This window comes from Rhinopithecus roxellana, chromosome 1 (genome assembly GCF_007565055.1).
Source record: "Rhinopithecus roxellana isolate Shanxi Qingling chromosome 1, ASM756505v1, whole genome shotgun sequence".
Classification (NCBI taxonomy): domain Eukaryota; kingdom Metazoa; phylum Chordata; class Mammalia; order Primates; family Cercopithecidae; genus Rhinopithecus; species Rhinopithecus roxellana.
The window spans coordinates 51,450,176-51,464,688 of record NC_044549.1 but is presented as its reverse complement, the minus strand read 5'-3'; the positions used below and the strand labels follow the sequence as shown (position 1 = coordinate 51,464,688).

The window sequence follows — 14,513 nt, the reverse complement described above, 5'->3', positions numbered from 1 at the left end:
GCCCCTCAGGGGCTCCCACCTGCACAAGTTGAGGCATCCTGCCAGCCATGAGCTTCTCTCTGAGCCAGTTTCTGGCAAACCCAGATCTCTGTCCCAGGATGGTTCCAGCTCTGCCTGAGCCTCCTGTGTAGGCAAAGCCCCAAGTGGCTGCCTGGGGATTTGACTTTCCTCCACCCTCCCATGCACAGCCAATTGTATGGATGTGGAGAGGCAAAGTGATGGGGGGAGAGCTGGCAGGTGGCTCAGGTGAGGGAAGCCACGGGGGTAGGGCTGGAAGCAAACTAGAGAAGGTGCTGTATGGAGGGGACCTGGGCCTGGAGTTGCCAGATCTTGCAGCTTTTCAAGAAAAGATGGAAAACTGAATTTAAAAAATAATAATAATAATAGAGACAGGGTCTTACTGCTTTGCCCAGGCTGGAGTGCAGTGGCATAATCACAGCCTCAAACTCCTGGGCTCAAGTGATCCTCTTTCCTCAGCCTCCGGAGTAACTTGGACTACAGGCACGTACCACCATGCCTGGCTAATTTTTTTTTAAGAGTTAGGGTCTCACTGTATTGCCCAGGCTGCTTTTAAATCCTGACCTTGAGCGATCCTCCTGTTTCCCAAAGTGCTGGGATTACTGAAAACTGGGTTTTTAAATGAAATACCGTAGCTTTTAATAAGCAGCTTTTAAAAGTTTGTAACATACCTAGGTTGAATGTAAATGCCTAGAAAGAGGGCTGGTTTTGTTTGCTGGTTTGTTTGTTTCGTTTGTTTCAACTGCCGGCCTATTCAAGTCTCTGAGTGGACAGTTGACAAGAGGTGGACTCGGGGTGGGAGTCTGGTTGAGTCCCAGTTCTGACATGGATTTTCTGAGTATCCTTGGAGAGGGACACTCAGCCAACTGTAAGGACAAAACACCCTGCTCAGGAGTGATCTAGAATTCCCATTCAGCTCCTGTCTCTTTGAAGGGCAGCTCAAATGCAAGCGAGGTTCTCCAAGCCCTTAAGACGTAAACCCTGCTGGGAGGACTGGATGCCTTCACGGAACTAGGGAAGACCTGTCTCTGCAAGAAGGCAGGAAGTGTAGCTTATGGGAGGCTGAGGAGTTTGGAGTTTCTCCTTGGGGAAGGTGGGAGCCATGGAGGCTTAAGACAGTTGTCCAACTCAGGGCATACAAATGACAGGAACTCAACTGCTGCTTTGCAAGGCAGAGGAATCAGGGGGAGAGAATCACAGGGAGGCATATTTTAGTTCCATAGAAGAGAAAAGCATGTGAAGGTTGAGTCCCCCGTCCCTATAGGAATGTAAGCAGGGGTTTGGCCAAGGAAGGAAACTACCAACAGGAGTTCTGCCTTGAGTTAGGGCCTAGCAGGACCTTAGGAGCGCCTTAGTTCAATTCCATTATTTCCAAAAAGAACAAAAACAGGAGATCAGAGAGGGTGTGAGTTTGCCCAAGACAAACAGCATATCAGCCAATTCAGGAGGAGGCAGATGGCCCCGGCGAAGGGGAGACCAGGCCACCTCACCTTTCCCCCCTCACTCCTGTCATCCTTCTCCAGAGAGTCAAGTACCTGCTGACCCCAAGGGAACCCAACCGCTGGGCTGTGGAGCGTGAGGGAGCCACACCCTACAACTCTCGCACCGTCATGAACGGCGCTCTCGTGAAACCGACCCATATCATTGTGGAGACCATGATGTGAGCTCTCTCGGGTCGACGGGGCCGGCCGCTTTCCTGCTGTTTACTAACATTAGATTCTCATAGGACCAGGTTTACAGAGCTTTATATTTGCACTAGGATTTTTTTTTTTTTTTGTAATTGTCACAGAAAATGTAATTGTGGGTATGTGTGTGTGTGTGTGTGTATCGTGTGTGTGTGTTTTGTTTTGATTTGGGGGATATTTTGTACAAAAAGAAAACCCACGGGAAGATGTCCGTGGAGAGCCAGAGCTTTCATACTGAATTAGATGTATTTTATGGGAATTTGGTAAATTTTTCTTTGTATTTTTTTTTACATATAAGTATATATACACTTAAAGATTGTCATACACTTTTACCACTTGAATTGATCTTCTTGCCAGCAATAGATCTCATTTTCAAAAGCAATTCTTCGGTGCTGTGTAGCTGGCAGAAAATTCTGTCCAGTAAACGCAGGATGGAATTTTCCTGGGACTCTACACCCATCTTAAGGTGGTATACCTTCCAAATCCTGGTTCAGATGGAAGAAATAGCAGGAGAGAGGACCCACTAGCTGGCAGACCCAGAGGTAAGGAGAAAGGAGGACTGTGAGGAGATACCTCATTAAACGTAGCTTAGCAAAGAGAGATGCCAAAGGAATGAACCAATCCTTCACATAAAGGAGACTGGCCGAAGCTAAATGAGGAGGCCCTATAGCAGAAGTCTGATTCTAAGAGCAGTAGAAACTTATACCAGAAGCAAAAGCCCACTTTTAATTTTGAGATGGTGAGTGGATAGTCAGTAGACCATCAACGCCCATTGGCCAGAGAGGGAGCTGCTAGAGATCCAAGAAGGCTGACAGGAATGAGGCTCACAACTCAGCCTCACAAGAGGTGGTGAAGGCACAGGAGGCCACAGTCCTTCCTGGGGCATTCCAGGCAGAGAGGGACTAGAGGCTCTCCGGCAGGAGCTGGGGTCTCAGGGCTCAGATGAGTCTGTTGCATTTGAACGGGGTCATAACAGGTTCTGGTCATTCCCCAGGCAACATCTCAGCCTCTCTTAAAGTTGCCTGCAGGAATGAAGCATGACACACCTGTTGAGGGACTAGGGGAGTGGTGGGGAGGTGAGTGGATCAGAGGATATAGGCCCCAGGCATGCAGGTGGGCCCGGTGTCGGGGAGGGGTGCTTTCTTTCCTCATCTCCCCACTCCCCGCTCTCAGCCTGGGAGACTCCTGCCAAGTCCTCATTAAAGATGCTACCCCAGGCTGCCCTGGCACCTAACAAGGCACACCAAGAGCAGCTTTCGAGTCTGGATCCTCCACTGGGGGAAGTGCTCCCAGTTCAGAACAAGGGCAGCCCGTGGTGCTGACCTAGAATATAACAAAGCTCTTCACTTCAAAACCCCTGCAATAGCTGGTGTCAGACATTTACCACCTGGGGACCCAAAAGAGAAGGCCTAGGAGAGTTTTCTAGAAGGTTAGGATTGTCAGGGTCCTGGCCCCCAGAACTGGCTTGACCAAGGGCCTTATGTGGAGCAGAGGTTGTCTCTGAACCAGGAGAGAAGGTACTATACCTTTCAAATCCCGTGGGCAGACACACCCCACCCAGCCCCTATCTGGACCTAAACTGTGCCATTTGAACAGTCACTTCCAAGCTCAGTCTAAATGAAACCGAAACATGACCACGCACATAGGCAGTGACTGACTGCCTCGAGGGGTGCAGACCAGAGAGTTTTCACAGCAGGGGCTCTTGGAACCCTGGAAACCCCCTTCTTAAATTTGGGAGGAGGAGTAAGCCTTTGGTGCCCCCCTCCCAAGGGGCAATTCTGAACCCCATCTTTGGCAGGCATACATATTTCACTGTTTCCAAAGCTATCTACTCTGCCAAACAACACCCAGTCCTATTCCAAACTCTCAACGATTTTAACTTGTTCCTATTTTTCTATGTATTTATGGTTGCAGTTGTGTCTGATTTGATTTTACTGTTTTTCCCCTGATTTTATGGAGTAGCATTGTGATCTGTTTTCCTTTGTCTTATATAACTTTCGTAAACTAACCACTGTCAATGATTGAGGGCAGGTGGCACGTGAGGAAGAGGGGGCTTGGCACGCAGTGGCTACCCGGGCATTTGTGGTCATTTCAGTCTCCATCTCCCCAGCAGGGGCTCCCTGGGTGAAAGGCCACAGTATTTTGGGTTGGTAGGCAAATTGTAACATTCTGGACATGGCCTGAGGAAGGCCTCTTCTTATAAGATTCCCAGACCAAATTCTAGACCAAAGACACATGCAGACCAAGTCCCCAGGCCCCGCCTGGAAGGAAGGCCGGCCACCTTCCCCAAGCCGTTCCTCGACCCTCCCCAAGGCACCTGTCTCCAATCAGAGCCCTCTCGCCCAGCCCTGGCTCTGTGTGCAGAGCGTAGCTCTGTGAGTACCTGTGTAATAATGCTTAACCTTCATGTCTCCGTCTAAACGAAACTTTCTGTGAGAGCTCATGACTCTGGTCCACCTGTCTATAGAGAATGGGCAAAGTCCTTCACCTGCTTTCTGCTTGGGATGGATCAGAAATGCTGGTGCTCGCACATAGCCCAGCCAGCCAGATCTGGAAAGGAAACGAGAGGGTTGTTTAAAGCAACTTTTTAAGATGAAGTGGGAGATGCCGCGTTGAGATGGGCCATGCTAGGGCCACAGTGGAGATTTCCTGATGGTCAGGGAGAGAAGGGCCTCCAGGGTCCCCTAACCCAATGCCCTTGATGTAAATGAGGTAACTGAGGCCCAGGGAGGAACTGTGAGCCAGGAATGGATTTTCTTGAAACAGCTCTAGCTGCAGGTTCTCCGAGGTAGGTGCAGGGAATGGTGAATGTATGACCAGGGCCGCATCCAGCAACATCCTCAAGGTCTTCCTGACAACCAAAGATAAGCCTTTATGGAAAAGGAAATGCCCTCCCCTCCATGTTCAGGGATGAGGGGAGCAGCAGCACCCACAATCCCACATCCTCGCAGAACTGGACCCATACTGTGGCTTGGTGAGCTGGGTGACTCCGGCCTCGCCTGCACACCCCAGCCCTGCACGGGGCCCTCCTTCTTCCCAGCAGCCCTTGGTGAGCTAGGAATTGAGATCCCTGTTTGTGCAAGAGGGAACTGAGGTGCAGAGAAGCCAGAGGTGTGCCAGATCCTTAGGCAGGATTTAGATGAAGTCGCCCTGGCTCCAGACTGACCCCAAGGCTCTGCAGGGAGTTTCCAGGCAGCAGGAAGTGGCCTTGGATGCTCTCCTTCCAGGACAGCATAACCCCTGGGCCATGTGCAGCTCCTTCACTGCCCCCCGGATCCCCAGCACACCCCCAAAGACAGTGGGGAAACACAAGGGGAGAGCACAGCATGGCCCCCCAGCCCAGTTCAGGGCACTCTTACATATCGCCCAGGTACCACCACACAATGGTCCCCCACCCAGCCAGCATCTCCCAGCACAGCCCCTCTCCCTGGGGAAATGCTATGGGTAGCCAGTCTAAAGGCAGAGGCACCTAACTGCTCCCCCCACCCCACCCCACCCAAGACTCAGACACAAGGACCCTAGAGAAAATCCTTCAAGGTGGCCTGAGGTCCCATCCATCCCTCAGACCCATGTGGTCCCAGGCCAGGCTGTCTGTGTAGATGCAGTAAATACCACTGTGTGCAAAAATCAAAGTACAAAACCACAAGACTAAACAAAACAAACCCAGAGAGCAAAACTTGTAGAGGTGGGCAGTCCAGAAAGCAGGGGGAAGCGCTCCCCCTTTCCTTCTTTCCCTGACCCTCAGAATATATATCATTGTAATAGGAAGCATTTTTTCATTGTTCTCTTGTGGGTGTCACTACAGACATGTTCTGGCATGTTCTCCGAGGGATGGAGCATCCTGTTATATATTTGACTTCAAATTGAAATGTTGGCTTCATTTTTTTTTTTTTTTTACCCAATTAATCTCCCAATCCCTAGCAACTGTGACTCTGTATTTAGCACAAGAGAAAACTGAGAACGTGGGTCTTGCCTCCTTCCAGAAATATGTCTGGCTCATCAGGACATTTTTTTAAAACTTCAAAATATTTTTAAGGTATTTTAAACTTTTATATAAAAAAAAAAATCAACCAACAAGAGACTCTTCTGAGGAGGAACATTTGTATTTGAACAAGATCCTTGGTGTGTAGTTCAGTCTTGCAGTATACAAGCTTTTGTGTATAAATGTTTTATGATTCCCTGTATTTGCAGGGGTTTTCTTCTCTTTTGCTTTTTAGATAAATATGTATATCGATATTTTAAATTCATCTTTGCTTTTTTTAGAGGAGTTTGTAATCACCTTATAACACAAAAATAAACATTTCCTTTTTAACATCCAACATGTGTGGCTTGTGTTGTGTGTTAAAAAACACTTTACATTTTATGAAGGGCTTCCCGTCCAATCCGAGGACGCTCCTCAAAGGTAGGTATTATCCCAGGTTAGAGGTTCCGACATGGAAGCTCACAAAGGAAGCAGCTTTCTCACTCGGGGTACACAGCAAGTCCATGAAAGAACCTGATTTCGCACCCGGGCCCACGAGCTCTTGGCTCTACTGGTTCTACTGATTCTACCTGCTACATGCCCAGCCCTGTACAACTGGGAGATCTGGCAGCAGTCACCTGACCCTCAGTTTCCCCATCTGGACTAAACCATTGTTCCCATCAAGGCCACCGGGATGATTGGAGGTGATGCTGTTAGCCTTAGGTGCTCACCTGCTGCGGCTTTCAGTCCCTCCTTTTTAGCCTTGGGCTGCCCTGTCGGAAGTGCAGAAAGCAGGTGGTGGGTGGCGGGTGGGGGAAGCATAGAGGAGAAGCAAACCTGATTGCCCTTCTCCCACTTCCCCACCACCAGGTCCAGGCACTCATTAATACCCAGTTAAGGCTCTCTGGGGTCAGAACGGGTCCATGTTCGGGGCAGCCTTCCTGCCAACAGCACCCCCACCCTTTGGGATGGACAAACTCGGGAGTCAGTTGAGTCCTTTGCCCAACTAACCAGACAAAATTCTCAGTAACTCATTTATAGACAATGTTAGAATAAAAGACCACCCTACCCCCATTTTCTGGCTCTTTATGACAGCCTCTGCCTCCCTCCCTCCCTCTCTCTATGTGTCCTGGCCATGTGGCTTGTGTTCAAGCCCTGGTTCCATCCCTTACTACCTGTGTGGCCTTGGGCAAGTTACTCAACCTCTTTGTGCCTGTTTCCTCATCTGTAATGACGGGACAAGAATAGAGTCCACCTCCGAAGGCTGTTGGGAGGAACCAGCAAATTCTTGCAAAGGGCTTAGAGCAGTGCCTGCCGCCTGCCTTGGCCGTTCCCCTGCCCACACTGCTCCCAAGACAGGATACTCGCTTCCTGGAAAAAAGCTCTTCCTCTGCTCACAGAACTGTGGCCTCCCCAGTGGGGCCTGGCCCTGGCCTCTGGGTCCCAGACCCCACAGCTCACCTGCCCTAGACACTGGACACTCCAGGAGAGCAGCCAGACCCAGGTTGCCCTCCTGCCAATACCTTCCCAACCTGGGCTAAAGAGACTCCATACGCAGGCACCACTGTTTGCCTCTGGCTTTCCGCTGCACAGAGAATCAAATCTATTCCCCCTGATCCCTGCTACCTCCAACCTAGTCTCCAGCCTCATTCCCCTCCCAGGCCTTCTTTCTCTTCCTTGAAACCATCAAACTCGTTCCTATCTCAGGGCCTTCACATTGGCTGTGTCCGCTTCCTGAGACACTCTTCCTCCAGGTCTCCACGGAGGCTGGCGCCTGTCATCAGGTCTCATTGCAAATGTCGCCTCTTGAGAGAAACTCCTCCTAACATTGTGAGCTAAAGCCCCTCACCCTGGTGCCTCTATCCCATTACTCCTTTTTGTTTTCCTTGTTGCCCTTGATGCCTTTTGAAATAATTATTTATTTGCTTACTTGTTGATTGTCTTCCTGCCACCAGAATGTGCAGACATGACCTAAATCTGTCTGATTCATGTTGCCCAGGGGCTGGATGATGGAAGCAAATGGCAAACTTTTTGAATTAATGAATCATCAAAATCAGGTGAGATGTCACCAGACCCATACAGAAGCTGACTTGCCAACCCATGATTTTGTTAAAAAAGCAAACTTCTACTCTAGGTGGATTTAAATAATTTTATTAAAAAAAAATCATCCCCATAGCACTTACCCCAAGCCACTGCAACCCCTGGTGGGACAAAGACTTAGATGAGGGCCCCAAACAGACCATAAGCGGCCTTTGCAATACAGCCCCTTGGCGTTTGTGCTTCCCAAGAGCCCTAAGAAAACCCGATGTAGAAAAATACTTTACAAGGAATATGTTCTCATCTCAGCCAGAGAAAAATACAGCTTTGGGGAAGGGGGTGGTGGAAGGGGACATGTCACAGGGGCTGTTCCCAAAATGCATAGGCAGGCAGGGCGCTCACTGGGGAAAGGTGTCAGGAAATGTCAAGTCGGGGATGAACCATCCCCACGAGAAGCCAGAAGAAATATTGCATATGAGGAGGCCGGCGTGGCTGGAGGCCCAGCGCGGGCCTGATTGCATACGTTTGGGAGAATGGCAGAGGCCTCAGCCCGAGGAGGCAGAGGGGGTACTGGTTAGAGTCAGGTGCATCTTCCCTCGCCTGGAGTCCTGGAGTCAGTGCAGTTTTCCCAAGCCGAGAGGCCCTGAGAGTGTGTCCTGTCCAGCCCTACTGCTTAGCAGAGGTCCAGAGACACTGAGCCACCTGTCCAAGGTCACACAGCTATGGCTGCTTGCGTCCAGAAGCCACACCTCTGCTGTGCTGTCCCTCCCCCGCAAAGTGAGGGCTCTTGGCTTTTGCTTGGTGCCCTGTGACAGGTAGGCAGTGCCCTTTCCCCCTGGGCTAAGTACACAGGAATCCAAGATAGCAGAGGTGCTGAGCACCCCAGGCACAAGCATGCAGGGCCCTCAGGGAGGGCAACAAGGGGCAGGGCCTGGGGAAGTGGAGGGGAGGGGTAAGGGAGGCAGGCCCCAGGGAGACAGCGTGAGCAGTTCCCCAAGGGGGCCTTGGTGGGTCGGTAGACACGGCTCTGTCCCTGACCAGGAAGCCTGTGTCTGCTCAGACTGTCCACCTGTGATCATCCAGCTCAGACTGTCCACCTGTGATCATCCAGATGGGCTGGGGGTCCAACCCAGACAGGGTCGCACAGCAAACAGGTAACAGACCCAGGGTGAAAAGAATAGACCTCTTGACTCCCCATCTGTTCTCTGAAATGGAAGAGCACTTTTCTGGCCTCCAGGATCCCAGGTTGGAGACAGGTGGAGGTGGGAGTGGGTGCCCCATTTTCCAGAGACCCCTGTGAGAGCTGGGCCAGGCAAAGCACATCTCCAGCCCTGGCTACACCCGCCTGCCCACTCCACCCCAGGCACCACTTGCTAGACCAGCCAGGGAGGCCCACACCCTTCTCAAAATGAAGAGGGTCTCTGATTTGTGGACACTGAGGACAATTATTTTAAGGGATGCTGGTGCTTCCAGATTTCAAGTGGGAATAGACTTCTTTGAATAAGCACTTTGGACACCCTCCACTGGGCAAGTGTCCCATCTTTTCCTCTGGCCCATCTCTCTCCCATCTCCCTCCCTCTTTCTCCTCTTCCTCCACTGATCTGGCTGTAAAGACAGCGCTGCGCCTTACAGGTCCTGTGTCCATCACTTTTCAATCTTCATTGGATGACAGGCGAATGGAAGCTCCAGGGTCTTTTGTCCCAAAAATGACCCCTCCCACAAGGAGGGGCTTGGGCTGAGTGGGCGTGCAGATGGGTCAGTGGCCACACGGCCTACAGAAGCAGCAGGAGGACTGAGAGCCCAAGGCCTATAGAGTCTGCCCAATGGGCCCAGAACCACAGTCTCAAGTGCCAGAAGCTTCAGACTGAGATGCTGAAATGAAAGAATCACCCACTTTCGGAATCAAAGGGCCAACACTTCCTGGGATCCCAGATGCCCCAACTTAAGAGTCTCATAAGTGGGGACCAGATTCTGGGAATCTGAGAATCTCAGGACTAGCAAGCCCCAAACCCCCATTCTGGAGAAGCGAAGGAGCTGGGCTCCCATCTGAAGCAGTATCCTTCCTGGTGGCTGAGTCTCTAGAGGAAGTGGCTCCCCACCAGGAAGCCAACCCCCCGAGCGCGTGTGCACGCATCATGGGAATGCCTCATGCCCCAATGCATGACTGCGCTGGGGTATCCAGCTCCTGCCTGCTCACCTCCTGTGACCGAGAACTCACTCCTCCTTGCAGCTCATTCCAGCTCCATGGCTCTGCTGGGAGGAAGTGCTCCCTACGTCTTCGACCTCTCCAAGGAGGCCCCACAGGGACCTGGGATAGCCACCAGGCCTCTCTCCTCTCGGCTGAGCAGCCTGTGCCAACCCTTCTTAAGGGAGGCTCCTCTGGGCATCTTGGAGACCCAACTTGGTGAGAGACCCCAGCTGTCACTCCAACTTGGGCAGGCCTCCCTGCCTGGTACCCCAGTCACCACAGACCTGGGGAATAGAGACCAAGCATCACCCCAGGCTCAGGGTCTGCCAGACCAACAGATGAATGAGTGGGTGGCCGCTTCTCCAGCCCAGCTACGTGTCTGGGATCCAGGATCTGCCTGGGTGGCCCCTTAGGAGTTCGGCCCACATGCTGACTTCAGAGCATCCGGGGACTGCTGGGGCCTGGCGCTCGGGGGGCCCGGCTGCTGTGTGCCAGTGGGTTGCGGCTGATGACCAGCTCCAGGACATTGCCCGCCTCGGCCAGAAGCGGCACCGCCAGGCAGCAGTCGAAGTCCCGTGTACGGACGTGGTTGACCTGCATGGGGCACAACCAAGGGAACAGAGCCGAGGTGTCAGCCCTGTGGGGCTGAAGGGAGCAAGAGGCATGTGATGTCCTAAAGGTGGGCCCTGCCCCAGCCTTGACACAAGCCCTGACATCTCCAGCACCACACACACAGGAACATTCTTCCTCTCTCTCTCAGTCATTCTGTTAGGTTTCATCAAAGAGAAAGTCCTAGGAAGGGGCGGGTATACCCTTCATACCCCTCTAACTCCTGTTTTTCTCCCTTTCTCACATGAAAGAGCAGACCACACACTCAGAGAGCCTCCTGCCTAGAACTGTGTGATGTGACATTGTCTTCTTTCTATTTTATTTGCATTTTACACCCACTTTCTATTTCAAAGCAGGGGGTGCTAGATTTGCACTCCTAATGGAGACAAAAAGTTTCCTTTCAAAGTCAATGCAAATTGAAAAAGTGCCATCAATTTAGAGAAAACATGAATTAGTAAATTTCATATAAATATGGCAAAAACCACACTGAGGAAGCAAAAATAGCCAGGGCATGAGAAGGGGCAGCACGGGGTGCCCAGCACAGGATGCCCCACGCTTCCCAGGCTCCCTCGCGGTTAGGAAGGTCACATGAGGGGTTTGGTCCATCAGCTGTGAAGCAAGGTGACGAGTGTTGCTTCTGGGTGAAGGCAGAAAAATATCTGTGTGTGACTTTCCAGTCTGTTTCCTCTGCTGTGGAGTCTGAAGAGGCCACGTGTCTTAGAGAGTCAGTTCCAAGATGGGCAGATGCTCCATCAGCCCTGGGAGAGGAAGGTCCCCACTGGCCCACAGTGGGCATGGGGTGTAAGAAAAAAGGTCTGTGTGTGCTCAGCCTCTGAGCCTCAGGGTGCTGGGGCCCGCATCGCAACTTAGGCTAACCTGACTCAGACGACTTGCATTGTCCTGCCCTCTTCACAGGTGATAGATGCAGGCTCTTTCCCCACCCTCAGGCTAGGAAACAATGCCACCCCCACTATGCAGCCCCTGCCCCAGCGTTACCTGCAGGACCCTGTCGAAGGGCCGGAGGCCCCCGCGGTGGGCTGGCCCATCAGGGCGCACAGTGTGGACATAGACGCCTTTTTCCAGGAGGCCATCTGAGACGCTGAAACCAAAGTCATTCCGCATGGGGTCCTTGTGCAGGGTCACCTGGAAGCAGGAGGAGGAGGTTCCTGGAACTCTGACCTTTGACCCCAGCCTCTCACAGTAGCCCAGATCCCTTGGTCTGGCATTCAGCGCCTCTGGTCAACCACACCCCCCAGGCTGCAGTGCCCCAGCCTCCTGCCCCTTGGCCTTCACCCACCCCCAACCCCTCCTCCTCTCTCCCACAGCAGATGCTCCAAGCCACAACACTCAAGTACAAGGGAGCCCTTAGGAGTGACTTCCTTTCAGCCCTTTCTCAGTCCTTTGGCTCCATCAGGGAGGAGGCCTGCCCAGGGCACTGTTACCTTCCCTGACTCATTCCCATTTACCAAAGAGCTGCTCAGAGCTTCTGAGGGCCATTGGCTAGGGATTGTCCTCATCTTTTTGTTTTTCTCTTTTTTTGAGATGGAGTTTCACTCTGTCACCCAGGCTGGAGTGCAATGGCGTGATCTCAGTTCACTGCAACCTCCTTCTACGGGGTTCAAGCGATTCTCCTGCCTCAGCCTCCCGAATAGCTGGGACTACAGACGTGCGCCACCATGCCCAGCTAATTTTTGTATTTTTAGTAGAGATGGGGTTTCACCATGTTAGCCAGGATGGTTTTGATCTCCTGACCTTGTGATCCACCCACCTTGGCCTCCCAAAGTGCTGGGATTACAGGCATGGGCCACCAAGTCTGGCTTGTATCTTATTTTTACATAATGACCTATAGATGGCACAAGACACTGGCTTCTCATTGTGTGAGATACATAGAAGTCACACACACGTAGAAGGGTTTATATGTTATGTGTAAATATGTGTGTATGAGATACAAAACAACTTAAGGCCAGGCACAGTGGCTCACACATGTAATCTCAGCACTTTCAGAGGCTGAAGTGGGCAGGTTATTTGAACCCAGGAGTTTGAGACCAGCCTGGGCAACATGGTGAAACCCTGTCTCTAAAAAAATACAAAAATTAGCCAAGTGTAGTGGTGCATGCCTGTGGTCCCAGCTTCTTGGGGGCCTGAGGTGGGAAGATCACTTGAACCCAGGAGGTCAAGGCTGCAGTGAGCCTTGATCGAGCAACTGCACTCCAGCCTGGGCAACAGAGCCAGACCCTGTCTCAAAAAAATAAATACATACATAAAATAATTTAAGTGGGGGAAAAACAAGCACATCTACTTAAAGAAAAATAATAATAGCCAGTGTGAATCACAGGTGTGCATGTGTATGAGTGTGTGTGTCACCCAAATGATGAGCATTTTGGAAAACTCAACCCGGTTTTGTGGTGGAGGAGAATAAAGCCCCGAGAGGGGCAGAGCCACTCTGGAGTCCCATGACGGTGCTCATGGCATCAGGACACAGGTCCAGGTCTCCTGTGCTCACCCCCAGTGCCTACCTTGTGCATCTCCAAGGGTGTAGGCAGTAGCAGCTCCTCCATCTCTGCAGGAGAGGCTCGTACCTCCCGTCCCCTCTGCCAAGGCTGGTGGCCAGGCCTGCCCTCGAGGGCTGCCCTCTGCACGGTGCCTGTCATGATGGATGCCTGCAGGAACATGGCCCTTCTTTCAGATGCTTGTTGGCTTGTCCCATCAGGCAGTCAGTGTCCACTGACACCTACTATGTGCCAGTCACAAAGGTGACAATGGTGAACAGGACAGAAGTGGTCCCTGTCCACTGGGGCTGGGTCCAACAGTGGTGGAGTGGGAAGTCATGAACCAATCACACTAACAATGAGAATAATAATCACTGGCACTTAGTCATTCGTGCCTACCCACTGCTAGGTCAGTTCTCAGCACTTTACACCTATAACTCCTTTTATTCTCCACAGTACAATGATGCAAGTAAATACCATTTTTTTCCACTTTACAGATGAGGAAACTGCTTATTTCCTTAGCGATATAAAAAAGATTTGAAACCAGAGTCTAGTTCCAAAGTCAAGACTCTTTTTTTTTGTTTTGAGACAAAGTTTTGCTCTTATTGCCCAGGCTGGAGTGCAATGGCACGATCTTGGCTCACCTCAACCTCCGCCTCACAGGTTCAAGCGATTCTCCTGCTTCATCCTCCTGAATAGCTGGAATTGCAGGCATGTGCCACCATGCCCAGCTAATTTTGTATTTTCTTTTTTAGTAGAAACAGGGTTTCTCCATGTTGATCAGGCTGGTCTCGAACTCCCGACTTCAGGTTATCCGTCCGCCTCAACCTCCCAAAATGCTGGGATTACAGGCATGAGCCACCACACCCAGCCCCAAAGTCAGAACTCTTAACCACTCTGCTACATTGCTAATTGCCAACATAAATAAGATAAAATCATGCACTGCAGTAAGTGTTACAGAGGTGAGGCACTCGGGAAGTGAGAGCCTGGGACAGGTGGCCCTGGTCCTGTGAGGGGTGGGGAAGCATCCAGAGCTGAAATTGAAAGGACAAGGAAGAAGAGGCCCAGGGAAGAGTCCCTGGCAGAGGAAACAGTATGTGCAAAGCCCTGCGGTGGAGGGATCTGGAAGCAAACCTGGCGGCTGGTGACTGAGGGCCCAGTCCTGCGGCACCCTCTAGACCACAGTAAGAAATGTGAACTTCATTCCAGGAGCAGCAGGGAGCCCCTGAAGGACTGAAGCCAGGCAGAGAAGGTGACATAAACAATGTGTGGATCTAGAAGCATCTTCCGACTGCCACATGAAGACTGGGCTGCAGGAGCGGGAGTGGAGGCTGGGAGGGAGACCTGTTCGGGGCCATGTAGTTGTCCAAAGACAAGACAGTGGTGGTCTGGACAAGGATGGTGCCAGTGGGGAAGGAGAGAAGGTGTGGAGTTAGAACGGGCTCAGGGAGGGAGGGCTGAGCAATCGGGAATGCCAAGCTTTAAGTTGCCAGCTGGAGGCCTGAGTGTGAAGCCCGGAGGGAAAC

The 14,513-nt window shown here is 51.6% G+C and overlaps 2 protein-coding genes across 8 annotated transcripts in view; one reads left to right on the top strand and one right to left on the bottom strand.

Moving 5' to 3' along the window:
* The window catches only part of SLC6A6 (solute carrier family 6 member 6), an 87,355-nt gene extending 81,333 nt beyond the window's left edge, over positions 1-6,022 (top strand). For all 3 annotated transcript variants that reach the window (XM_010384481.2, XM_010384482.2, XM_030917601.1), the window contains exon 15: positions 1,542-6,022. In XM_010384481.2, the coding sequence (XP_010382783.1) occupies positions 1,542-1,682 (141 nt within the window). In that variant the 3' untranslated portion in view covers positions 1,683-6,022. The remainder of the gene's footprint in view (positions 1-1,541) is intronic.
* Positions 6,023-7,799: 1,777 nt separating this feature from the next.
* GRIP2 (glutamate receptor interacting protein 2) overlaps positions 7,800-14,513 on the bottom strand; it is a 49,400-nt gene continuing 42,686 nt past the window's right edge. For 2 of the 5 annotated variants that reach the window (XM_030915477.1, XM_030915979.1), the window contains 3 exons: positions 13,015-13,158; positions 11,495-11,641; positions 7,800-10,483 (listed from right to left, as the gene is read on the bottom strand). In XM_030915477.1, the coding sequence (XP_030771337.1) occupies positions 10,325-10,483; positions 11,495-11,641; positions 13,015-13,158 (450 nt within the window). In that variant the 3' untranslated portion in view covers positions 7,800-10,324. Of the gene's footprint in view, positions 10,484-11,494; positions 11,642-13,014; positions 13,159-14,513 lie in introns of those variants that run through there. The other 3 variants (XR_004052907.1, XM_030916408.1, XR_004053257.1) reach the window with 3 other exon arrangements.